General features: G+C 30.8%; 1 protein-coding gene and 2 long non-coding RNA genes across 3 annotated transcripts; 2 read left to right on the top strand and 1 right to left on the bottom strand.

The window, feature by feature from the left end:
* Positions 1-595: 595 nt before the first annotated feature.
* LOC110228311 lies at positions 596-2,762 on the bottom strand. The gene is made up of 2 exons (XR_002331836.1): positions 1,544-2,762; positions 596-1,192 (listed from the first exon to the last, which is right to left on the bottom strand). It is a non-coding gene; the product is annotated as an uncharacterized LOC110228311 (long non-coding RNA).
* A 9,276-nt stretch (positions 2,763-12,038) lies between these two features.
* Positions 12,039-13,291, top strand: LOC9314487 (homeobox-leucine zipper protein ATHB-12). Its single transcript, XM_021025182.1, has 2 exons — positions 12,039-12,494; positions 12,722-13,291. Exons 1-2 carry the CDS (start codon positions 12,138-12,140, stop codon positions 13,073-13,075), a joined length of 711 nt encoding a protein of 236 aa, XP_020880841.1. The 5' UTR covers positions 12,039-12,137; the 3' UTR covers positions 13,076-13,291.
* Positions 13,292-14,066: 775 nt separating this feature from the next.
* On the top strand, positions 14,067-22,857 carry LOC110228313. The gene is made up of 3 exons (XR_002331840.1): positions 14,067-14,396; positions 14,530-14,764; positions 22,131-22,857. It is a non-coding gene; the product is annotated as an uncharacterized LOC110228313 (long non-coding RNA).
* The last annotated feature ends 2,967 nt before the right edge of the window (positions 22,858-25,824 follow it).

Here is a 25,824-nt window from a genome sequence, read left to right as displayed (position 1 = left end):
AGTCAAAAAGGACAAAATGTAAAAGTCATGGTAATTTGTGTAATCAGTCACTCACTAGTGTAAAAGATAACTTTTGGACATCAAAAGCAGGTTTTCTTCTTTTTATTTTTAACTTTAAATTCTTTCACAATTTCTTTTAGATTGGTGTTAATTTTCAGCATTCATCCTATAATTATTATCTTTTTCTCTGCTCTGATCCAGCGAATGTCTAAAAGAAAACATTCCTTCGTTTCCACACTTCATATCCGTTCACTTTGTAAATTTTCACTTTTTCACAGAGGTTATAAAAACCAAAGAGTTTCACTATCTCTTTCACACTACATTTAACCAAACGTGCAACAAATTAAGCAGTAAATTGTCATCTCTTAACATAAACATTGATTATTGTGTTTGATGAATGATGATCAGGTTCTTACCTCCAATGAGGTTGATTTCGATTGTTTATTCAACAATGTATATCATGCAAGTAATAACAAAGTTTTAACTACTAGTACGATTCAGTACGATGTCTTTATTTTTGATTTACTTGAGAAATACTAGCACCACCAAAAACTATCTAAGGTTGAGTTTCTGATACTGAATTATGTAATAAAGATCAGCTATAAATTGACAATTGTATGAGATAGAAAGAGATTATTACATTTACAATATTTCAAAATGAGACAAAATCCGATAGAGTTTCTTGATCCTCTATGCTTGAAGTAACTGATGAAGACAAAATGTCAGTGTGAATAGAACAATAACATTAACCAGAGGAAAAAGAAAACAATGCGAGAATCTACAAATTTTAATTATTTTATTGTTGAAGTAAATATGGTTTATGGAATGATGAAACCCTAAGGCTAGTAGTTGTACTAACAACATAAATACAGCAGTAATTTGAAAGATTCAGATCTAGCTTCAGATCTAGTAGATCTGGTTTGATTTTTTAGAAACAGACGGATCCGAAAGTAAATAACCCTCATTAATCATGACCATGAATAGATTTAGTCTCTCTGAATGCTAACTTGTCCTGACATCATAAAAAACAAATCATTACAAAATTATAGCTAGAGAAAGAAAAAAAAAACGAGAAAAAGTTAGTAATGATGATAGACTTTTTAGTTTCTCACATGAGTCAGAATCCTTCATCATTACACCAATCTGTTACAAAAAAATCAAACCCACCTGAAACTCAGAAGATCTTGAAGACCTATAAAAATAATCGAGTCAGAGAAAAAGTTAAAGATCGAACTTTTTCACATTGATATATATATAATGGATTCAGAGATAGAAACCCTAGATCAAAAGATGAAAAAGGACGAAACTTCTTCGTTAATTCGGATTGAGAGGGAGTAATAATTGGGGGGAATGAAGCCTGGTCCGAGATGCTAAAACCCTAATCAATCATCAGATCTGAGACTATTGAAATGAGATTGTATTAGAATAAGAGACCTCGAGCCAGACAACAGTCCCCTCAAAAGAAAAATCCCTCTTTAAATTCTCTTCTTCTTCTTCAAGAAAGAAACCTTTTTCAATTAGGGTTTTTCAAGAAATTTCTTACATATATTTTCTATCCCCCATCAGATCCGGCTGAGATCAAGGAAGAAAGAGAGGGAGAGAAAGAGAGAAGAATGTGGTGGTGATGATGAAGAGAACGATGAGAAGGATAAGAAAAAGAAGAGGTTTTTAAGAAGAGAAAAAAACTCAAGAGAGTAAGTAAGTGGAGAGAGAGCCAAAGCTATACAAGACAAAATAAACATGGGTTCTGGGTGGCTGGGTCCCAGACCTATTTACTTGTGTATATATTTTTGTATTTATGTTTTGGTCAAACAGTGTAAATATATTTCAAGTTTCAAGATTTCAACGTAAACATTTGGATTTACTTTTTGAGACATGTCAATGGATTTCTCATTTTACCATGCTATTTTACTTGTTAAAGTAAAATCAAGAACGTAGTCCGTACCCTCTATTTTCCTTGAATTTTGTTTGTTTCACGCCCATCATAATTTATAAGAATTCATTTACTGATTTATTTACTTTGGCTTTGCGACGATTTGACCAAATCAAAGCGGAAAAACAAGGAAGATGATAATCAGTGACCGTGAAAAGGAAACAAAAAAGGGGTGAATGTAAAAGAGACGATCAAATCACACAAAAGATAAAAATGGAATAGTAATTTTATTAGTATTTAGTATAGTAAGTTACTAATAGAGATGAAAGAAATGGAAAAGGGAATCAAAAGGCGAAAAGAGGGTTGTCTATAAAAGTTAGTCAGAGGAGTGGTTGAGTTATGTGATCTGCCCAATACAACCATTCTTCATTTATTGTCTCTCATCTTTTTTTTTGCCCATTGTCTTTCTCCTTTCTAGTAATGAAATTAATAATCGCCATCGTTTCATTTTAATTCTCCTGTTCCATTCAAATTTCTTTTATAAGATAGAAAACGTCATTTTTAATAGCCTTTTAGTATTTTTTCTACCATATTTATCTTTTTTACTCACATATATACTACGTACTAAGTATTACATGCGCTAATGACGGAGTTACATTTCAATATACTTGTAAATCAGTATGGATAAATAAATTAACTAGTAGAAAAAAATTAACTAGTGTCAGCACAATCTACTTCAAATTCCAGCTATACTGTAATTATTCTAAAAACGGGGAACACAAAAAAAGGTACTTTTCGAAGAATTCCTTTCCGCGAGAACAAAAAGTCTTTCCTTTTGTCAACCAATATCGGCTTGTATTTGTGCATAAGAAAAAAGAATAATACGATCATTCAGCCAGCTGTAATATTTTTATATAGAAGATTCGAAATTAATTTAACTTAATTCATTTGAAAACATCTCATTTGACTCGAACCCCAGATCAGTGCCGGTCGGAGCATTTTTGAGGCCCTACACAAAAAAATAAAATGAGGTCCAATATATTTATAAGTTTTAGGGCTAAATTTTTTTTTGACCTATTTTTAGTAAATTATACAAAAATAATGATATTTTGAATATTATTACATTCAAATTTAATTGTTTGGGCCCTATTTTATTTATTTTTTTGAAAAAGACTTTAGTTTTTACCAAATATTTTCATTTTATGGACCTTTTTACCAAAAAAAAAAAAAACCTTATAAAAAAAAAAAATTGTGGTGCCCCAAGCCACCGCTTGGGTGGTCTGTCCTGCTGGCCGGCTCTGCCCCAGATCTCTAGGTGTATAAGCATTAATTAATCCTTAGTCAATCAATGGGTCAAGGAGGTTCCACCTATACCATATTATTTATTTAATTTGTTTTTTACGGAAAAGGTCTTAACGTATTTATTGTTTTGTTCATCACCAAAAATATATACAGAAGAAAGTATTTTTATAATTTCAAAACAAAGATTGTAACTTTAGCTAGAGAGTGCCCGCGACATGTGCTGCAACGTTTTGTTAGTTTCCTAGTGTCCAAGAAACCTAATGAAATCTCCTCGTATATATAAACTGGGAGATATACGTTTATACATTTTTATTTACTTTAACAAAAAAATAAAATTGAGTGCATCACTATACAAGCTATAATGGAATTCATTTTTGGTTTTAGTTATGGTCTAGAATTCAAATATATGGTAAGAAATTTTAGTACTGTTTGAACCAAAACGTAAGATACATATAATTTATCTACAAATTCATGTATGGTATCAAAAGAAAAAAAAAACCTACTATATAGAGAAAACCAAGCATATCTAATCCTATTGCAATCAGGCTATCGATTGAACACTTCTACTCTACTCAACCGTAAAAACAGGTATGGTATCTGCATATGATTTGGTTTTCATCCGGTTCAAGTTTTCAACGTAAATTCGAGATTAACGACTCTTATAATTATACATATATGTACAAAAATGAAATGCACGCGTATGTTAGTGTAAGCGTGGAGAAATACGTAGACTGTGCATGAGAATGACAAATGGAGAAGACGATTCTTAGCTCCAATTTCAACGTTGTTGACAGTCTTCGAGAGATGTGTAATGTGTTGTGTCTTGGAAGAGTGGAACAAAGAGGAAAACGTCAATTCCCCACGTTGTCCCACTCGGCCACTCTTACATTCCTTTTCATTTTCATAAGCAAATAATTATACATCGATCTTTTAGTTTGCATGTTAATCAATTATATATTGAATATTAATTTACACACATATATATATATATATATATATAAAAGAGTTTCCGTTGTGAAAAAAGTATATCCCCTTCTATCAAGACTTGTTAAATCTTTCCAATATATGACATCAAACCTATTAGGAAATTTTTACGTTTTTAGCTAATTCTCACTTTTGAATCAAGCGTTATAAATACCCAAATTAAACATACATGGAATTCCAGACAAAAACAGAAAAAAATTTACAATTTTTTTTTGTTTGACCTTCTTGCCGACTCTGACATGATGATTTTTAAAAAAAAAATTGAATTCGGATAATGATTCTTAACTCATCAAAATAAAATAAGATTTAAAATGTAAGTATTCTGGGGAGTAAGAACAAATTTATTTTATATTGTGTACAATTGAAACACTTATAGTTGTCAAATTTAAATTTGTATTATGTTGTATTACTATTATATACTTCCTTAACGAGCTTTTTCAGTACTTTAATCTACAATTTCCCAAATAAATTAATTAAGAGTATAAATATATAGGGTAGGGGTAGCATTGTAATTAGGGAAAAGGGAAAGAGCGAGAGTACAATAGCATTTAATGCCTCTTTGTTCGTATTCTCTGCCACCTTCTTTCTCTCATTAATTCCTCTTTCTGCTCTCTCTCGTCTCAGATTCCAACTCATTAAATAACTTCTTTTTTTTTTTTTGTACCTAATTCATTTGTTCTATGTCTTTTTTGCGGTCAGTCACCATGAAATTTTTCATAAGAAACATTCAAAGGTCTTTTGATAAGAGCATGATTATAGGGGAGTCCTTAACTGAATCTTAGAGAAATCTTAGGTTTGAGTTTGATTTAATTTAAATCAGAAAATGTGAGAACAACTAAGGAACGTTCCTTAGTTAAGGAATATTTGCTACAGTTAAGAGATGCCACGTGACGCGCGATAATTGGGTTGAAAATTTAATACAAAGACCGGAAAAAAACGGAACCCGTTATTTTTTTTTCCTTTCTCTCTCTCTCTCTGAAATCGCGATATGCGAAAATGAAGAAAGCGGTGGCGAATTGCGAATTCCGACTGGAATCGGAGGATTCTCCGACGCGAATGACCGCCGGCCGTCGTTCTTCCAGTAGACCATCTTCTCCACCGTCTCCGGCTGTCCACGGCGTCTTCAATTCACCAAAGCAGCGAGGTTGAGTTGCGGAATCGGAGAGAAGTTCACCGAATCTCCCAGTTTCGAGTCGAAATCGGATCCTTACCTTCTATTATCGGCTTTTCAAGGTATGCATGTGTATCTCATTGTGTGATTCGATGGCATTTACAAATTTTAAATTAGGGTTCTTCGGTTTTGAGAAATTAGGGTTTCGTGATTTGGGGATTAGGGGTTATTCGTTGTTAGGTGTTTAATTTGGCTAATTATAAGCGGATTTGAGTGTGTGTCTGTATTGTTTTAGTAATTTCTGATTACGGTTCTTCGGATTTCTGAAATAAGAGTTTCTGGATTTGGGGAAAAGGTGTTATTCGTTATTAAGTGTTTAATTTGGGTAATTAGAAGCATGATTGAGTGTGTGTTGTTGTTGTTTAAGTAATTTCTGAGTAGTGTTCGTCGGATTTGTTAAATTAGGGTTTCTAGATTTGGAGAAATTGTGTTATTCGTTGTTTAGTCTATGATTTGGCTTATTAGAAGTAGGATTAATCAATATTTTGTATTGTAAGGCATGATTGAAACAAACTATGCTTGGTTAATACTCTGTTGGATCGTAATACTCTCTTTTTGATGTGTGGATGATTGTTTGGATTAAGACTTTGTTGGATCTTTATTTTAATACTGATGTTGATTAGTTTAGTTGCAATTTCCATGATTGTTAGGTGTATTTGAGATTTGTATTTTCAATTATTAATCTGATTTGTTTTTTATCCTTGAATTTGATTTATTTTTTTGGTTTATTGTGAGGAACCTCCTTAATTGGACATAAAGAGGAGAGAATCTAAGATGAGTGGAGACCTGATGGTGTGAGACTTGAGTGTTAGCTGCTGCATATGGGACAGTTTAATTACCAGACGTAAGGGTAAGTCAATTCTGTCTTTAACTCCATTAGACCTGCTTAGGTGAGACTTGAGTGTTTTAGGTTGTGTCAGTTTTTGTGATAAATGCATTTTAAAAGACTCTTAAATTGTTTGCATTTTGTCTGTTTTGATGTTGAATTAGAATGTCTACATCAGTTCTAGGAATTGATTGCTTTGGAGAGTGTTTATAGTTGTATGTGATCAATGTTTGTTTGGTTGGTTTTCATTAGGTTAAGAATTAAGTGTGCCATTGAATGCTAACCACTTATGTGAATAAACACTAACACATAAATAAACCTAACCTCTTTCATTCTCTTTCATTCTGAGAATTATCTTTAATTCTCAGATATCCCACTCTCTTTCATTCTCTTTCATTCGGAGAATTATCTTTAATTCTCAGAATTCTCAATCTCTTTCATTCTCTTTTATTCTGCGAATTATCTGTCATCCTCTTTCATTCCCTTTGTAAACTCCTTGAAACTCTCTAAATGAATCCATATTCTAACTCTGCTGACTTCATGGAGCTGTTAACAAGTCAACAAGAACCCAATGCTTATGAGTCAGCATCACCAAGTATTAGACTTGGTGAATCTGAACTCCCTGCCTACAGCACCCAATGGACAGAAGCTACAAGTGAAGGTGGAAGCGCCAAAGCTAAATCCACACCAAGAAAGAGGAACAAGTGGACAAGTCAAGAAGATTTATTCTTGATATCTGCGTGGCTGAATACAAGTAAAGATGCCATTGTTGGCAATGAGCAAAGAGGAATAGCCTTTTGGAAGAGGATTGCAGCATACTATGCTGCAAGTCCCAATATATCTGGTCAGAAAAAGAGAGAGCCACTTCGATGAAGTGCATGGAACATTTTGTTGACGAAATTATTTATTGCTTTGGAGATGAGTACTTACGACAACCCACTGCAGAAGATCTTCAACGGCTACTCGTTATTGGAGAGATTCGAGGATTTCCCAGGATGATGGGAAGTATTGATTGTATGCATTGGGAGTGGAAGAATTGCCCTACCTCTTGGAAAGGACAATATACACGTGCCTCTGGAAAACCAACGATCGTTTTAGAGGCTGTAGCTTCCCAAGATCTTTGGATATGGCATGCGTTTTTTGGACCGCCAGGTACTTTAAACGATATCAATATTCTAGATCGCTCTCCGGTTTTTGATGACATCTTAAAAGGGCGAGCACCAGCAGTGAATTATACAGTCAACAGGAACGAGTATAATTTGGGTTACTATCTCACGGATGGCATTTATCCTAAATGGGCTACCTTTATCCAATCTATTTCACTTCCACAAACTGATAAAGCATCTTTATTTGCAACCCATCAAGAAGCTTGCCGTAAAGATGTCGAGCGTGCTTTTGGAGTTTTGCAAGCTCGATTTGCCATTGTCAAAAATCCGGCTCTTCTTTGGGATAAGGTAAAAATAAGAAATATTATGCGAGCATGTATAATACTTCACAATATGATAGTAGAAGACGAACGAGATGAGTATACTCTATTTGATACTACCGAATTCGAACAAGCGGAATTTGCGGGAAGTTCACGGGTGGATTTCACATATTCTACAGATATGCCTTCAAATTTCTTCGGAATGATGACCAATAGAGCTCGAGTTCGTGATCGAGATATGCATCAACAATTGAAGAATGATTTGGTCGAGCATATATGGACAAAATTTTCTAGAAATTAAGTTTAAACATTTGTGCTTTATGTTATTTATGTTATAAATGTATCTCATGTATGTTTTAATTTTTTTAATTTGCAACAATTATTAAATTTTCTATAATTATAAATTTTATTTTTATATTAATATTTTATTTTTTAAGAACCACATGTTAAGAGCCTACCATTAATCACACAAAAATCTTAACTCAAAAATACTATCTCTTAACAATCACTTTTACAAATAAATTACTTAAATATTGCTAAAATTATTTTCTAAGAATCCCCCTATAATCATGCTCTAAGACGCTTGTCATAGCTTTTTTTTACTCTTCTTTTAACCGTGTCCTCTAAAAATCTCCATGACTCATTTCATCTTTTACTTGTCTCCTTCTGTTTTATAAGCATACCCATATAACAGTACACTACTTGTCATACAAAGCCCATTCTTGCTATTAAAGAAAACTTGTATAATTGGTCCAGACTCTCTAAAATGGGCTTTTAGTTTTAGTAGTTTCTTATTTGGGCCTTTAAAGTACTAATATAGGCCGAATTCAAGAAAGAACCAAACACGATTTTAAATATGTGTTGCTGACAGTCAAATCTTTCATTGACAAACAACTGGCTAACGCATCCGAACGGTCAAAATACCAATCTTGTCATGAGTTATCAAGCCACAAAAATGTTTCAATTTTGTTATTATATGGTTTGGTCGTCTTAAATCCCAATAGTTGACAGTAAATGTTTGTTTCTACCATTATATAATGAGTAACAGGAAGAAAATTGCAACATCTATCTATACGAGGAACATTGAGCCGGTTTTATGTAATAACAAACCTCGGCTTTCCCATTAACTTAACTGCGAGACTCGTGCCTTGCATGTGATTTGAACACCGTTTTCTTACAAACCTTCTAGCTGGATCCGAAGGTCTCTCAAACTTTTGGCCATTAGAGGTTTACGTGATACTCTATATAGTCTATAGATAACAACATCAATAAACTAATGATTAGATTAATCAAAAGTTCTTTTTATAACTTCCTTTTTAATATAATTTCTGTAAAGCTTATTATCATCACATATAATTTGTTTTTAGGACGGTGGTGAAATAAATGTCTCTTCCTCATTGGATTGGCATCTTATCATGGACCCTCCTTGTCTTTAACAAGCTGGATCATATTCATTTCATCATTTGCATATGTATACCTGGTTAAGCCTAACTTCGATCACTTATTTATTTTCACAATATCGAGGCTTAATCGATCAGTATCATTTTCGAATGATAGTTTGGGTTATTTTAGCCAGTACATCATAATTAACAGCCTAAACATTATATGTATATATGATAAAATATTTTTCACTGCAAACAATAATAAAGCTTTACGAAGATATGCATATTTATGAATCTGCAGTGAATATTTCACAAGCTTTACACGCGGCAAGGCCAAGGGGTTGGAAGAATATGCAAAATACAAACAAGAAACGACAAGGCGCCTTTAAAAACATAATTATACAAATATGATTTAAAAGGTTTTTGTGTTCGGTTAAATTTATCCAAGTTAAATGATCCAAAACTGCCGTTAAAAAAAAAAAAAAAAAATGATCCAAAACTATGTTAATAAGCATAAATCGTGTAGAAATCATAGCCAAGTTGTATCTAAATTTGACAAATTTTGATTTCTTAAGGTTTTTTTAAAAAAACCATTACCAGTTTTATTCTTTATCACTAAACAGAACCAGATTTCTCTTACAAAAAAATGAAAGAAAAAAGAAGTACAGAATCATCATCTCTTACGCATCTTATCAAGAATGGCTACATTTAAGCTAACTTCGACACGTGATAACATTTGTCGGACGCAATTTTCATACACAACCACAAAGTAATCACCACGTCACCTTCTCGTCAACTTGGCTTTCTGAATGGTGACAAATGGCAATGAGTCAGTGGTTGATCTTGACAACTTTGATTGCTACTTGTCTGAATTTCTTCTACAGATCTAATTCATTACAATGTATACGAACAAATTTCGCCCCTTTCCTTATTGAAACAACTCGATGTAATTTTCTGGTTTTAACGCACAATAGTAATAGGTGATTTATAAATTTTTAATTAATGGCTTAAGTGACGATCGATGAAGCCGCCATAGTTCACAAATGGCCAAATTTAATTTGTTGTTTGTAATTGATTAGTCAATAGAGATTTCCGAGAAGCAAGGTGAACGTAACCTTAAACTAATCATTAGAGCATTAATTATATAAGTTGCGTTTATCATAAATATTTGTTGCTTAAATTACAATTTGTCAAAATGCCATGGTTGAGATAATTTGTGTGTAAGAGCCTAAGACGGAACTTGTGTATTTTATAAGAAAATATACTATCTTCATGTAGAATTTTTATCTCTGTTTATGAAAAGTATTTTGGATGTTCGATGCAGATTTTTAGACAGAAATATACTTCTATCCATATTACATATTTAGCTTGTTAAATAGAAATAGAAACTTATAAATATAGTAATTAAAAGTATAATAAAAAAATTAGATTTTGTTAGTATATATTAATATTGGTATTGGAAAAGTCAAATAAACTATAGGAACACCATTGCTTTAAAAATATTTCTGGATGGGGATACACTTTTTAAAACAGCCATGTTAAAAAGGAAATTAAGAGGATAGTAATCTAATTTTGTCCAGTTACAAGAAAGTGAACAAATCTCATAATTAAGTTTTAACATTCCTCCTACCAAAAAAAAAAAAAGTTTTAACATTTGCATGGAAGTCAATAATTCTAAAATCTTTGAGCTCGTGATAATCTTCTTGTCTTTCGTGTAGGGAAAGTAAACGCGTAAATAAATGATCGCGTAAACTATATACCCGGCTATATAAAGGTATGTGATATGCAAATATATCACATACCTTTATATATTTTTTCTGAATATATTTTTTGGGCAATGGATTGAAGAGTTGAAAAATTATTTATCAACTTAACCACATACTTACATACAGTCACAAATTTAACCATGATTAATCTTCTTTTGGGATTTAGCGAGATAAATCAAAGATTGGGTTTTATTTTATTTTATGACACTAATGAAAAGTCACTTTAAAACGTGTTTCACATAACCGACCTCTAAAGAATGGCGTGCGAGTAACGACAAATGAAAATGGAAATTATTTTAATCTTATGATTTGTGAAGTATTTATTATAACACCCGTCGTACATCCTGATATGTGAACGTGGAATCTCGTTACACAGTCGAATAAAATTATTGCTTAATACGATCTGTCTTTCTCTCTCTTTCGTAATGATTATCTTGACTAATAAAAGTATCGCAAGGCCTTGTAAGTCACACTCACATGTTAAATGATGATAATATGTAATATGTTGTTGTGCATGTTAAAACATAGTGCAATGATATCTAAGCTGCTGCTAAATTCTGTTTAAAAAATGCATTTTTCTATTCATCTTTATAGTATATTAGACTTTGTAATAAATAAATCGCAAACGGTACAAGGCTACAAGCCTTAATAAGGTTGCTATGACAATCACTTAAAATGCATATGTAGTAATCAAATTTTAACTAATAGATCTATCAAAGTAATCCATTTGATATTTGGAACTAAATTAAGAAAAAAGGAAATTATCTAAAAAATTTTTTTTACACCATATACGAGAACATTAAAGTTGTGATTAATTACTAATATAAATTGTTTTGACACCAAACTGTTTTTCAAAATATGTATAGGAGAACTTTAAGTTGTGATTAATTACTAATATACGATTAATTGAGGTTAACAGAGCCATTTCGCCCCTTTTGTGTCAACCTACGTTATCATTCACTTGATCACTTCCATGGAACAGATAATATCAATCTTAAAAAGAAAAATAAGTTTGAGAATATGATCAGTACGTAGTTGGATGATTAGTTCACATCAAAATGAAATACGACTTAAACTGAAAGAGACATGAGCCAATTCGTGTCAAGCCACAAATTTTGGACGTATATTTTTAATTTTAGCCCGTGGTTCCACAACATTTGCAGGTCTTTATTTATGGGTAATGAGTTTTTTTTTTTTTTTGTCTTGGTTAAATAATGAAATTTCCAAATTAGAAAAATAATAACAATCTGAGGCCCTACACTACTAGCACGCACAGTAACTCCCACATTATATATAAAGCGGCCAATATTAGCAACACAGAGATTCCAGAAAGAAAGAAGAAACAAATAATTCCAAAACCTTCTCTCTTAATCGAAATCAAGAAACTTGCAAGATCTGGTGAAAACCATGGAAGAAGGAGATTTGTTCAACTGCTGCTTCAGCGAGATTAATAGTGGCATGACCATGAATAAGAAGAAGATGAAGAAGAAGAGCAATAACCAGAAGAGGTTTAGCGAGGAACAGATCAAGTCACTTGAGCTTATATTTGAGTCCGAGACGAGGCTCGAACCGAGGAAGAAGGTTCAGGTAGCTAGAGAGCTAGGGCTGCAACCAAGACAAGTAGCTATATGGTTTCAGAACAAGAGGGCTCGTTGGAAAACTAAGCAACTTGAGAAAGAGTATAACATTCTTCGATCCAATTACAACAATTTGGCTTCACAATTTGAAATCATGAAGAAAGAAAAGCAATCTCTTGTCACTGAGGTACATAATGATTATATTGACATCTTTATTTTTAATTGAACAGTGATGAAACAAATTTTGATTTGATGTTTTTTCTTTTCTGAATTATATCCATGTATAATGTTTGAGGGGAAGATTAATCAGGGTGACAAAAACATGGATAAACACAAAAGACGATAGAAGCAAAGAAAAGATCTCTGATGGGTTTTGTGACCTAAATTTGATATTAATCAATCTCTATTTTGCAGTTGCAGAGACAAAATGAGGAGATGCAAAAGCCTAAAGAAGAAAAGCATCATGAGTGTTGTGGTGACCAAGGAGTGGCTCTAAGCAGCAGCACAGAGTCGCATAATGGAAAGAGTGAGCCAGAAGTGAGGTTAAACCAAGGGATTGTTCTATGTGATGATGGTGATTACAACAACAACATTAAAACAGAGTATTTTGGGTTCGAGGAAGAGACTGATCATGAGCTCATGAACATTGTGGAGAAAGCTGATGATAGTTGCTTGACATCTTCTGAGAATTGGGGAGGTTTCAATTCTGATTCTCTGTTAGACCAATCTAGCAGCAATTACCCTAATTGGTGGGAGTTTTGGTCATAAAAACATATAAGAAAGAAACAAAACATAAGTGAAGAGAAAGAGTGTGAATAGTTTGTAGATTATGTGTTAAGAAAAATAAATTTTAGTTTAGTTTAAATCTTGTTTCGATCTATGTATCTACTATGTTCAATACTCTTTGTAGCTAGTTAGTAGTAAAGTCAAGACTTTCACAGAGAAGTAGACAAACTAGATTATTGAACAAGAACTTCAAGAAAATCTTGAGACAAACATATGAAAAAGTAGCTTATGATGAGACTAGAAAAGTTTTGAAGTCATCATGGTTAAATTTGTGATTGCAAATACTATTAGGACAAAGAAGCTTCCAAGCCTCTTGGACCAAGCGTAATGATCACAAGTACAAGAGTCTTCGTCCATAATGATCTCGCAACGGATTCAAATTTTAACCTAAATTTAAAACTAAGTGCATTTATCTCTATATTGGTGCTCTGCTATAATGCTTTCAATATCCTGGAGACGAATTGGCTATGAATTTTATCACCAAATATCAGTTCTGATCACATTTCGGCTCATCATCTCAGGTTCCTCTGTTACTCCCTTCCTATGAGATATTTGTAGCTGGATAGAGATCCAATATATCACACACTGTTTCATAGTTTTACACTTCAACTATTTAGAAAAGCAGCAAATACGAAAAGTTGAATTGGTAGTTCTTGATACTTTTGATTGATAGCGTCTTAGCGAAGACAACAACAACATGGATTGTTAAAAAATGCTCTGTTCTGTATTATTGATGGTTAAGTCACTCAAATAAGAAAACGTCAAATGATTTATCTTAATAAATGGTTGCACAGTAAAGAAAACACATTACTGTTGTAAGTTCTAACGGCAACTTTTTTTTATTACCGTTGTGACTTATGATTAATTTCTATTTTTTTATTTTCTCATTAAACCAATTTCCTTTTTTTAAAAACAACTTAACATTTCCTTTTTCTTTTCTGATTAAACGAATTTCCATTTTTTTGTGGTTAACCTTCCCTTATATATATTGACCGCTTCTTCTATAATTCTCATTCGTCTAAAAGAAAACAAAAACCCTAATTCTTCATTCTTTCTTTAATACCTAATTCTTCTCGAACTCGAGCAAGCTCTGTGAATGTTTAGAAATCTGAGAGAATCATCGATCTCGAAACCATCAGCCGATCGATGCTCCATGTAGACTGATGTTAATCCGACAAAGTCAGAGACCAATGCCGTCGGAACTGTAACTCGAAAGATTTTCTCGTGTTTGATCAATCAGAATGATTCCAAGTCGGATCTCTCTAATCTCACAGGAGCAAAAGATCTCGCCACTGTTCAAGAGGTGATGAATATCCTTTCTTTTTGTTTATCTTGATTCGTTTGGTATTATATTGCTTGCGTCTCTGTTTTTGCGCTTTTGCCTGGATTATAACATCGAATGTCTGATATCACTTACTTTCTTAATTAACCTATAGTTACTATGGATGCATCCTGTGCGATTCTCTCCGGCGGATTAATTTTGTCAACGGTGGCAAGTGAGAACGAGGACTATGTAGCAGATTCGAATTTCGATGGAGTAGCCTGAGGATGAATGAAAAAGAAAATCAAAACTGAGTTTCAGTTTCGACAAGGAGCCGGTGCAGTGAAGGCTAACTAATGGGCCTTGGCAATGGGCTTTTCGCACTTCTCACACTACCCAAATCCAACCAAGTAATAAAACTTTCTTTTCTCTTTTTTTTTTTTTTAATTTTTTTAAAGGACTTTTTTTACAAATAACTTTTTTTAAACAATTTTTTTTTTTACAAAATATTTTTGTTTTAAAAAAGAAACTAAGTGTTAAATTTAATATACGTGAAAACTAACCGGACTTAGCATCCCGTCCTTTGGTCCGTAAGTTTTATGGTGTCATAAGTTCAACATGTTTTCACGTATATTAAATTTAACATTTTAAATTTTAAAGTTTTCACAAATAAAGTTTTAAGTAAATTGTTTTGGTTTTTAACTAAAAGTTTTTGATTTTACAAATGTTAAATTTAATATACGTGAAAACTAACCGGACTTAGCATCCCGTCCTTTGGTCCGTAAGTCTTGTGGTGTCATAAGTTCAACATGTTTTCACGCATATTAAATTTAACATTTGGTTAAGTTTAAAGTTTTCACAAATAAAGTTTTAAGTAAATTGTTTGGGTTTTTAACTAAAAGTTTTTGATTTTACAAAATGTTTTTGTTTTAAAGACAAACTAAATGTTAAATTTAATATACGTGAAAACTAACCGGACTTAGCATCCCGTCCTTTGGTCCGTAAGTCTTGTGGTGTTTATAAGTTCAACATGTTTTCACGTATATCTAACATTTGGTTAAATTTTAAAGTTTTCACAAATAAAAGTTTTAAGTAAATTGTTTTGGTTTTTAACTAAAAGTTTTTGATTTTACAAAATGTTTTTGTTTTAAAAACAAAACTAAGTGTTAAATTTATTATACGTGAAAACAAACCGGACTTAGCATCACGTCCTTTGGTCCGTAAGTCTTGTGATGTCATAAGTTCAACATGTTTTTACGTATATTAAATTTAACACTTGGTTAAGTTTTAACGTTATTCGCAAATAAAGTGTTAAATAAATTGTTTTGATTTTTAACTAAAAAATAATTTTGATTTTACAAAATGTTTTTGTTTTGAAAACAAAATTAAGTGTTAAATTTTAATATACGTGAAAATTAACCGGACTTAGCATCCCGTCCTTTGGTCCGTAAGTCTTGTGGTGTCATAAGTTCAACATGAAATCACGTATATTAAATTTAACACTTGGTTAAGTTTTAAGGTTTTTCGCAAATAAAGTTTTAAAAATAAAATGATTTTTAACTAAAAAATAATTTTGATTTTACAAAATGTTTTTGTTTTAAAAACAAAACTAAGAGTTAAATTTAATATACGTGAAAATTAACCGGACTTAGCATCCCGTCCTTTGGTCCGTAAGTCTTCTGGTGTCATAAGTTCAACATGTTTTCACGTATATTAAATTTAACACTTGGTTAAGTTTTAAGGTTTTTCGCAAATAAAGTTTTTGTTTTGAAAACCAAACTAAATGTTAAATTTAATATACGTGAAAACTAACCGGACTTAGCATCCCGTCCTTTGGTCCGTAAGTCTTGTGGTATCATAAGTTCAACATGTTTTCTTGTATATTAAATTTAAGTTCTAACGTTTTTCGCAAATAAAGTTTTAAATAAATTAATTTTTAGTTGATTTTACAAAAAAAATATTTTTCCCGTCAAAACAAATTTGTTATTAATTCAAAAGACCATTAAAAAATATTTTTGTTTTAAAAAAAACTAAGTGTTAAATATAATATATGTGATAATTAACCGGACTTAGCATCCCATCTTTTTGTCTGTAAGTCTTGTGGTGTCATAAGTTCAACATGTTTTCACGTATATTAAATTTTAACACTTTGTAAAGTTTTAAGATCTTTTTCAAATTATTTTTAAAAAAAAATTTTTAGTAAAAATTTTTGATTTTACAAAATGTTTTTGTTTTGAAAACAAAATTAAGTGTTAAATTTAATATACTTGAATACTAATCGGATTTAGCATCTAGTTTTTTGGTCCGTAAGTCTTGTGGTGTAACAAGTTCAATATGTTTTCATGTATACTAGGATCGGACCCGCGGTCCACCGCGGGAGAATATTGGTTTACATACGTTGAGTTTAATAGTGCGTGTTTTAAGTTGAGCGAATCGGGTAGTGTACTTATAAATATTCATACTAAAGAATTGTAGAGAAAATATTAAATGTTTATAATTAAACCGATCATATTAATTATGATTAAAAATAGAATTTTATGTTTTAGAATTCTAAAATTAGATGATTCATAGGAATTAGAGCAGTAAAAATAAGTCAAAAACCGTGGGTCGAGCCCAAATCATCTCACTATGGGGCATATTTGTGAAAATATATTAAACCCGTAAATAAACGGGCCACACGGATTGATTCGCAGTGGATCATTGGTTTTAATCGATTTTCGTCCGCGGGTTGGCGGATCAGCCCGCATGTTAGTATTTATTGATAAAAGTATAATTTATTCAACATTTGGTAATTTAAAAACTTTTAATAAATGAAATTATAATATTTATAAATATAATGAGATATAAAATTATTTCCTCTAATTTTTATTTATTTATTTATTTTAGTAGTATTTTAAATTTTCATTACTTTAAAATTATTTAAACAAAATCCACGGACAACTCCGCAAATCAGCATACATTCGCAGGACGGATTTGTGTTTCATATATGCTATATGCGGGTAGTGTTATATCAAAATATATTTTGCCTATCACAAAACGGGCTTAACGGGACGAATCAACTCGCTTTGACAGCTCTAGTGGGAATATTATTTAAAGTTTAGTCATACAACAAAATAGAGTTTGGACATAGGAATAATAGAATCTATATCCTATTTCTTAGATGAGAGACTGAAACTTTGAAAGGTGAAATATAACGATTAAAAATTAATTATTATTTTTCATGATTCGCAAAATTTAATAAATATTTATCATCTTGTTGAATAATTCTAAAAATCATATTCAAGAAATCTTTATAATTTTAAAATTAAACTTCTTTGGTAAGCTATCAGTATGAAAATACCATAATTTTGTTTAATTTAATTAAATTAAAATTAGTTACATAGATTTCATATCTATTTAATTTATACGACCAAAATAAAAAAATCTATTTAATTTATAAAATAGATGGGTTAGTTGTGATAAATTTTCTACAAATCTTTTGAAGCAAGTAAGATATCTTTCAATTAATGCTAATTGGCTAAAATAAGCAAAATTAATGACAAAACGTTGATCGTTATGGAATTAGTTCAAAAATATATGAACAAATATATTATACGTAATTAATGTATAGTATTGTTCGGAATATGCTTTTATAATTAGTTACCATAAATACAATCATATTTTATTTGATTTCAATAAATATTTTATTTTATTTCGATTTTTTATTATTAAATATTAATTAGAAATCATATTCCAAAAAAAATTCAAAGATCCGATTTCAGAATTTTGGGTCAATTTTCTGATTTTGACCCGACCCATTTGCATTTGTACTTCTCTTTTAATAGTATAGAGATTAAAATTTAACACTTGGTTAAGTTTAAAGGTTTTTCACAAATAAAGTTTTGGTTTTGGTTTTGGTTTTGGTTTTTAACTAATTTTTTTTTATTTTACAAATTGTTTTTGTATTAAAAACAGTGTTAAAAAGTTTATGAATCTAAGTGCAATCATCACACTTGCTAGTGTCTTCCAAGCAAATGAATTTTTTAATCTTGAAACAGAGTAAAGAAGAGAGAAATCGCTGGTAATCGCGAATCACCGATTAATTGATAACCGGTCCGAATTCGAAAATCCGAGTAAAAGCTTCATCGTGTACTGGGACTTTTGACTTTTGAATTTTTATTTGACCAACCCTTCGAAACGGATCAGTCATAATGGGCTTTTTATTTATTATTTATCCAACTTAGAGAGAGTTAACGCAACAGAGTTGGCATATCGCTTCCAATTTTTTTTTAATCTTCAAAACAAATTGAAATCTTGGACCAAAAACAATATCTAAATATTGAATACTTTTTTTTTTAATATTGGAAGTAAATAAAATATGGAAAACCACTGTTAAATTCTAAACATACACATTTTGACCTACAAGAGATACTATCCTTTACTATCAAAAGAGATAAATCTTTTATTGAATGAGAATATATTTGTTTTGTACAAATAGAAATCACACAAATATCGCTAGTGAGGAATTTAACCTATTCTGGTAATCAAAAAGAAAAATATTACATGCACGCATATATATTTTGTTTTTTTTTAATATGGATGTAGATTGATTGGTTATTTCCCTGCTTTGATAAATTCCAAATTGCAAGATTCTTTTGTGTTATTCTATTTTTTTGCTTTTTCTAGTGATAGAGACTGTCAAAAGTTTCCGATTCGACATGTTGTTTGTTTTTATTGATTTTTAACCCCCCCCCCCCCCCACCCCCCAATATATATTATAAGACCGCAAATATTATATACCGACATGTCAAAAGTTACTCGGTAATAAATATTATAATACACCGCAAATTATATATTATTGTAATACTGGTGGTCTTGTCTAACACTCTAGTGAAATTTTAAGTGTGTGACATATATAGATTATTAGATTCAAATTGTCTGAAAAAAAACTCTGCTTATATCAATGAGTTTGTTGAAAACCTGTCATTAATATAAATTTAACCCTATATGCTTTAGATTAATAATATAAAAGTTATTTAGAGCTAGAAACTATTTATGAGATCATTAGGCCATCTGCAGTGGTACAACTGCTGGGGTGATCTTGAGTAATAAAAAAATAGAAAAAATTCCAACAGTAGAGCATTTGAGCAAGATCTCATTTTGAGCTGGATCTGATCTTGAGCATTTCTTTTTATCTCTCTCTTACCTCTTCATATAATATCATTATATATATATAATATTATTATAATAACTTGATAAAAAAAAAAAAATATTATTATAATAACTTTAAGATCAGTTGGTCCATTGTAGATGGCCTTAGTCCAACAAAGCTTCATGGACCCTCTTTTTACGTCCGAACATTAATAATAACTAAAACACTTACAGTTGCGCCAATGAGGCTATGACAGACACTGGCTGCGGCTTACTAGAAACTATTTATGTTACGAGATCTAGCCAGCTATACTTGAATTCAAATATCTTAAACTAATATTACTATGTTAATTTTGATTGCATTTTTATAAGCTTAAGGCTCATTAGTATATCGTGAACAAATATAAAGCGAACGTCAAAAAGTAATAATAATATTAATAAATTTGTTCATTTGAAACTTGAAAGTGATCTAAGAGTGTTTTTTTTTTAGTGCAATTTTTTTTTTGTTAAAAGTACGTAATAACTATATATAACTGTATATATTCTCCACGATATTCTAAGCAGTTCAAATTGTAATATTGTTGCGCCTATGACACTATGCTGCGACTTACTAGTTACTACTACAATAAACACCTTTATATCGGAAATTCAGAATCAAATCTTCATATCTACGACTACAATTAACCCAAAAAAGCATGTTAATTCTCTTTATATATGCATTTTAATGTTGAAAATTACTTTAAGTGATATTCGCTATAAAAACTGTACATGTACAAAAAGCTATGTAGAATATTTTTCAAAACAGTGTTTCTAATTTGACTTAATTTTTTACATGTAGTTTTATATGAAGCTGGGGTTACTCATATATAATAACTAATTAGTGATTTTTAAAAATCATTCTTAGCTGAAGGTAAATATTCCTGAAAATATAAGAAAAATGCTCTACTTAAAACTACTATATTTCACCATTTATAAAAAAAATTTAGCTACACATTTTATTTTATTTGTTTCATCAAGTCAAACTTCACATAGTGGCAAAGAAATAGTTAATGTGACCCATAAACATCTGAACAAGTGTAGACTTCCATATATTCTCTCGTAATATAAATAATTTTTGGAATGATTACAGAACCTTATTGAGTTTTGACCTTCTTCTTTTTTTCGTCATTTGAGATTTGACCTATCAAATAAAGCGATTTGGAACGATTTAAAATTCTGTGATTAAGATTATATGGAGCATCGAATCTATTTATCATTCAAGCTAATAAAAGTGGGTTAGGTCATCGAATATATATATACGCTCATTGAGGTAATATTTTATGCGTAAACTAAAACTGATTTTATTTTATGGAAATTTATGTATAACCCATATGAAAGACATTAATTATTCATATATTATTAATTATTTCAAAAAAAAAAAAGAAAGAAAGACATTCATATACAGTATTCTTCAGTACTTTTCATTTTTCTCTCATTCATTATTAATAGTTTTTGATAACATTCGTCGTTAAGAGTTAATAGAAATTTTAACCTTGTGACCCTGTCATATCTTTTTGAAAATCATGAATGTTGCGAGTCTTGTGACTTATGAGGACAACTGTTGTTTTAAGCTTATTTTGCGTTTGTATGGTGCAGGTGCACGTTTATTTAAATGATTGGATAAAAATAAGTATGGTCTCTTAACTTTTAAGGGAATACATGCACACAAAATCTATAATAAACAGGTCTTTTGATCGGCAAACTAAAACCAAATCAACATAGATTATTCGATATATCTAAGATAATATTCCCACATAAATTGAGCAGATCAATTGGCATTAATCTATGCAAAAGTTTAGCCAACTTTCTAAAGTACAAGGATGCTGTGTACCTAGCTACGACGGTCCACTGAGGTACCATATGAAATGAATAAAAATTAAAGTTATTTACCCTTTGAAAGGCATGGTTTATGGTTTAAATAGTTTAATATCTATCTAATCATATGATTATGTAATCATATCAACAATGGATTAAGGAATCCGGGCAATTTGCTTGTAGATTTAGTCACCTTTTTGCAAAAACGGATCGTTATACATATTTGTTAACTATATAGCTCACCCACCAACCCCAATTGAATTACAATATTTGCTTCTTCTGCATCGTTTATGCTATCTCGTGTGTCAATCGATTATGAGTTATGATATCTATCTATGATTAATACTTTTTAAAAGTCCTAGATATATTAGTGGTAGTTTTGTAATCTACATTAACCTATTTGTGATTATTGAATATGGTGGCACACTTGCAAATAACTTTTTAAACACAAAAACATTTAACAACATGTTACAATAATTTTGCCCCTTCTAATAGGGCAACGAACACACATTTATCATGTAACGTTAAGTTCTACATATATAGATGTGTCCCCCTAATAAATTGACTTATCATACTCATCAAATGACAAATTTCAGACAAATTAATGGTCCTAATTGCAATAATGTTCTCTCGTTTTTAGATAATGACAAAACATTCGCTTAAAATTTAATTTTGTCCATATATTTCCATTCTAGTTGATGGTAATTAATTATATGGAATTACCAAAACTGGCTCGTGGATTTTATCTAAAAGAATGTTCTCACAATTTTTTTTCTAATTAATTGTTATTAGGTGGGAAGTTGCAATCTGAATTTGTATTTGTGTTGACACAATTCAGCTCGTTCTTAGTCTTCGGTCCTCACCTTATTGGTACATAATACTCTCTTTTATTTGACTAGTTTTCTTTACTCCGTCTAAAATACTATATCTATTTTGTTTGAACTTGGATAAGAGGATATAGGAAGATACTTTTTGAAGGCGACTGCGAGATATTTATCAAAGCGTTAAATGATTTTTCTCAACATCATGAAATCACAAATCTGTTCCATAACATTGATTTTTGGACTTCAAAGTTTTTCTCTGTTAATTTTGCTTTCATAAGACGTCAATGTAACAGCGTTACCTATTTCTTAGCATCTTATGGTTGTAATAATGTAATGTTTTATTCAAGTTCGAATAATCAGCCTCTGGGGCTCAAAAAACTTCTTTGTAAAGATTCAATTACATGAATGAAATCTCTGTTGCAGCAAAAAAAAAAAAATTGTTTGAAATAACTTTATAAATCTTTAAACCTTCACTTGGCAATTAAATTTGGATGATATCATTTGTATAATCACAAATTATTCAACATTTTTTTCGGTAGTGTCATCTTTGAATACAGAAAAAAAAAAGTGGTAATAGCTAATGGCTTAGTGAGTAAATTTTAAGCTGGAAAAGGTAAAAATGAATATAAATTAAGTAAATGACTATTCAATTTCATTTTAGAAAAAGAATTGTTATTTGGACATCCAGTTTTTTTTTTTTTAGTAGTTATTTGTCTATTTTTATAAAAGTTCATAGTCTTAGTTTAATTACTCATAGAAAAATATAAATGTTGATCTTTTTTTTTTCAAGACAAAAAAAGATGAGCATAAAGTTTAGTGAATTAATTACGGATTTTGCTCTATTATATTTATGGATTTTGCCCTTTTTGAATTGTTTATGGATTTTGCCCTTTTTTAGGCTCCAAAAATATGATTTAACATGCGTTTCATTCGTTATGTTCGGGTTTAGTCGGTTCCATTTGTTCTTAGGGTTTTTTTGGTATAATGTACATATTTTTGCAAAAAAATCATAAATACGTACATTTTTAAGTGTTAAAAAGGAGCAAAATCCATAAATAATTCAAAAAGGGGCAAAATTCATAAATGCCATTATAAAAAGGGCAAAATCCGTAATAATCCCAAAGTTTAGTAGATGTTAATTTATTTATTTTTCTTTTTTTCTTCCGCCTTCTGTAGATATTAATTAGATCAACGGTTATGCATCTCTCACACTACGATTAGCAAAATGTGACCGTTGATAAAAGGCACTGACAGTTAGCAACGAACCAATTTGGGGGGACCAGGTGGGGATACGAGTCATGTGAGTAGTCTGATTTATGAATAGACAAATATACCCTTCCTCGAATCGTCATGCGGTCGAACCATTTCTTAGATAGATTTAGGGTATTTTGGTAATAGACACTCGAAGAACACACGCCAAGTGTGCATACAGTGCCGGCTCAAATAGGGGATGAGCAATGCGACGGTCAGGGGTCTAATCCCGTGTTCCAATAATTAAGAAGCTCATTTTAATTTTTTTTATAAAAGTATTAAAATTTTAAATTACAACATAAAAATAAAATTTAGAAGGACCCATAAATTTTTTTATTATTGTTTTTAGTTTTAATAATTAACTTTTTAATAAAAATATCATACAATTTTTTTATATAACAAAAAGAACAAAAAAAAAAAAAATCTAAGGGCCTAAAATTTTTTTACCCTACGACCTATAATACTGTTGAGCCGGCACTGCGTGCATACTGGCAAGAACCTCGACGATCAAGCCTGTGGGACGTTATGCTTGAATCAAAAACGAGATCCAACGGCTGCAAATCAGGAGGTGCAGTGTTGTACAGTGTACCACGCCACACCATATCTCAACCGACAAATGAAGATCCACATAATCTATTTGTGACCGAAAGCGAAGAATGTCTTCACACACGTTTGTGCCTCAAGCCCTTACCTAAAGGTCAATACATTGTTCTTTATAATTAACATATGTATATATTTATTTGTTAATTTCTATATTAACCATTTTTTTCGTTTGGCGCCTGTTATGCATTTTAAATCGCCAAAAGAATTATTATATACAAGTAAATGGCATAGTTGATTCATTTTTATTTATTTACAAGTTTAAGCTATGAATTTGTATACTAACATTAAGAAGGTTCAATCACAAAACTATTTAATTTGGAATATTTTTCTGGATATAAGAATATACGAATTTTTTTTTTTTGCACTTCATTAAATGTCGCTATCTACTCGTTTTTGAATTATAATCGATGAGGCCAATGCTATTAATTCGAACTTCAGCATAATTAGCGGATATGGTCTGATGTCTGTCTATTTAGGAAATACGACAAACTTGACGAAAAATGACAATTGAGTTTAATATATGTACTGTTTCATTATGGTCTCATAACTATTTTAGGATGTCGGAAATGTGACAATGCATTGGACCATTGGTAATTGATCTGTATATATTAAGTACGCCTATATATACATTAATCAGCGGACCATTGTCCTAGATAAAGCCTATGCAAAATTTAGAGCATATGGTTTTTAAAAATGTTATTGATCTGTTTCGGATGATTAGAGAATACACATTGGTCGTTTAAAATTATATTAATCTGTAGTTTACATAATAATAGATGTGGACAAGCCATTGTTCAAATCCTTGATTGCCCCCACGTATTCGATGATAAAATAGGTCGAAAGGGTCAACAGGTTAGTTAACATAAAAACTAATTTAACTCTTGGAATAGTATACTGTTTATAGCTTAATTCAAACTAAGTATAGAACGCTTATAATAAGACAGTTGATATTATATTAAAGAGAAAATTAAATAAATTGTTGATTTAGTTTACATTCAATTTGAACATGTATTAACCAAAATTTTGAATTCTCTGTATATTAGTATAACGTCATATTCTTAGTATCTTCAGAAAATCCCTTGATTCAGTTGACTCGATGATAAATATGTCGATTATCGAGCAGTCACACAAAGCATATTATAAAATAAAAATTAAATTAAAAGAGCTCCTTGAATATGACGTCATCCGAAGGATCATAATTCATAAATCACACAGAAGCGTAAGAGCAACCACAATGGTGGTCCTAAGAAGGTTTCTTAAGATTATAATATTAAAAAGAAATACAAAAAGAAGAGAGAGAACTAGAGATGTTTCTTATTTAAGGTACATTGTTAGTTATTTTAGAAACTCTTCTTCCATTTGTCCATCTTTTAGTGGTTCATTTTTTTTAATATTAAAAAATTAATATTTAATTTATAAGAAACTCAATAACTTGTTTCAACCATTGTGGTTGCTCTAAGACCATCATTATTGGGAGGTCCTTAGCTTAGTTCTTAGCTCATGAGTGATTAAAATTAAATGTTGAAATGTTGATTTTACTAAGGAATGGTTCTTAGTTAAGAGCAAAAAATTGGCTTAAGAGCAAAAAATTGGCTTAAGAACCAAAACTAAGGCCTCTCCAATAATGTTGCTCTAAGTGTCACGCATCCTAAGAGCATCAGCAGTGGTAGTTTAGTAGAGACTCATAGAGTTTCTCAAAAAATATTATTTTAATATTTTTAATATAATTTAATTATTGTTTTAAATTTAAAACTAAAAAGAAAAAACAAAGCCAATCAAAATTTGCCATGTGTGAAAAGAGTCTCTAT

Source organism: Arabidopsis lyrata, assembly GCF_000004255.2.
Source record: "Arabidopsis lyrata subsp. lyrata unplaced genomic scaffold ARALYscaffold_5, whole genome shotgun sequence".
In the NCBI taxonomy this organism is placed as follows: Eukaryota; Viridiplantae; Streptophyta; class Magnoliopsida; order Brassicales; family Brassicaceae; genus Arabidopsis; species Arabidopsis lyrata.
Note: the sequence above shows the minus strand (reverse complement) of the source record. Positions and strands in the feature narration are given on the sequence as shown.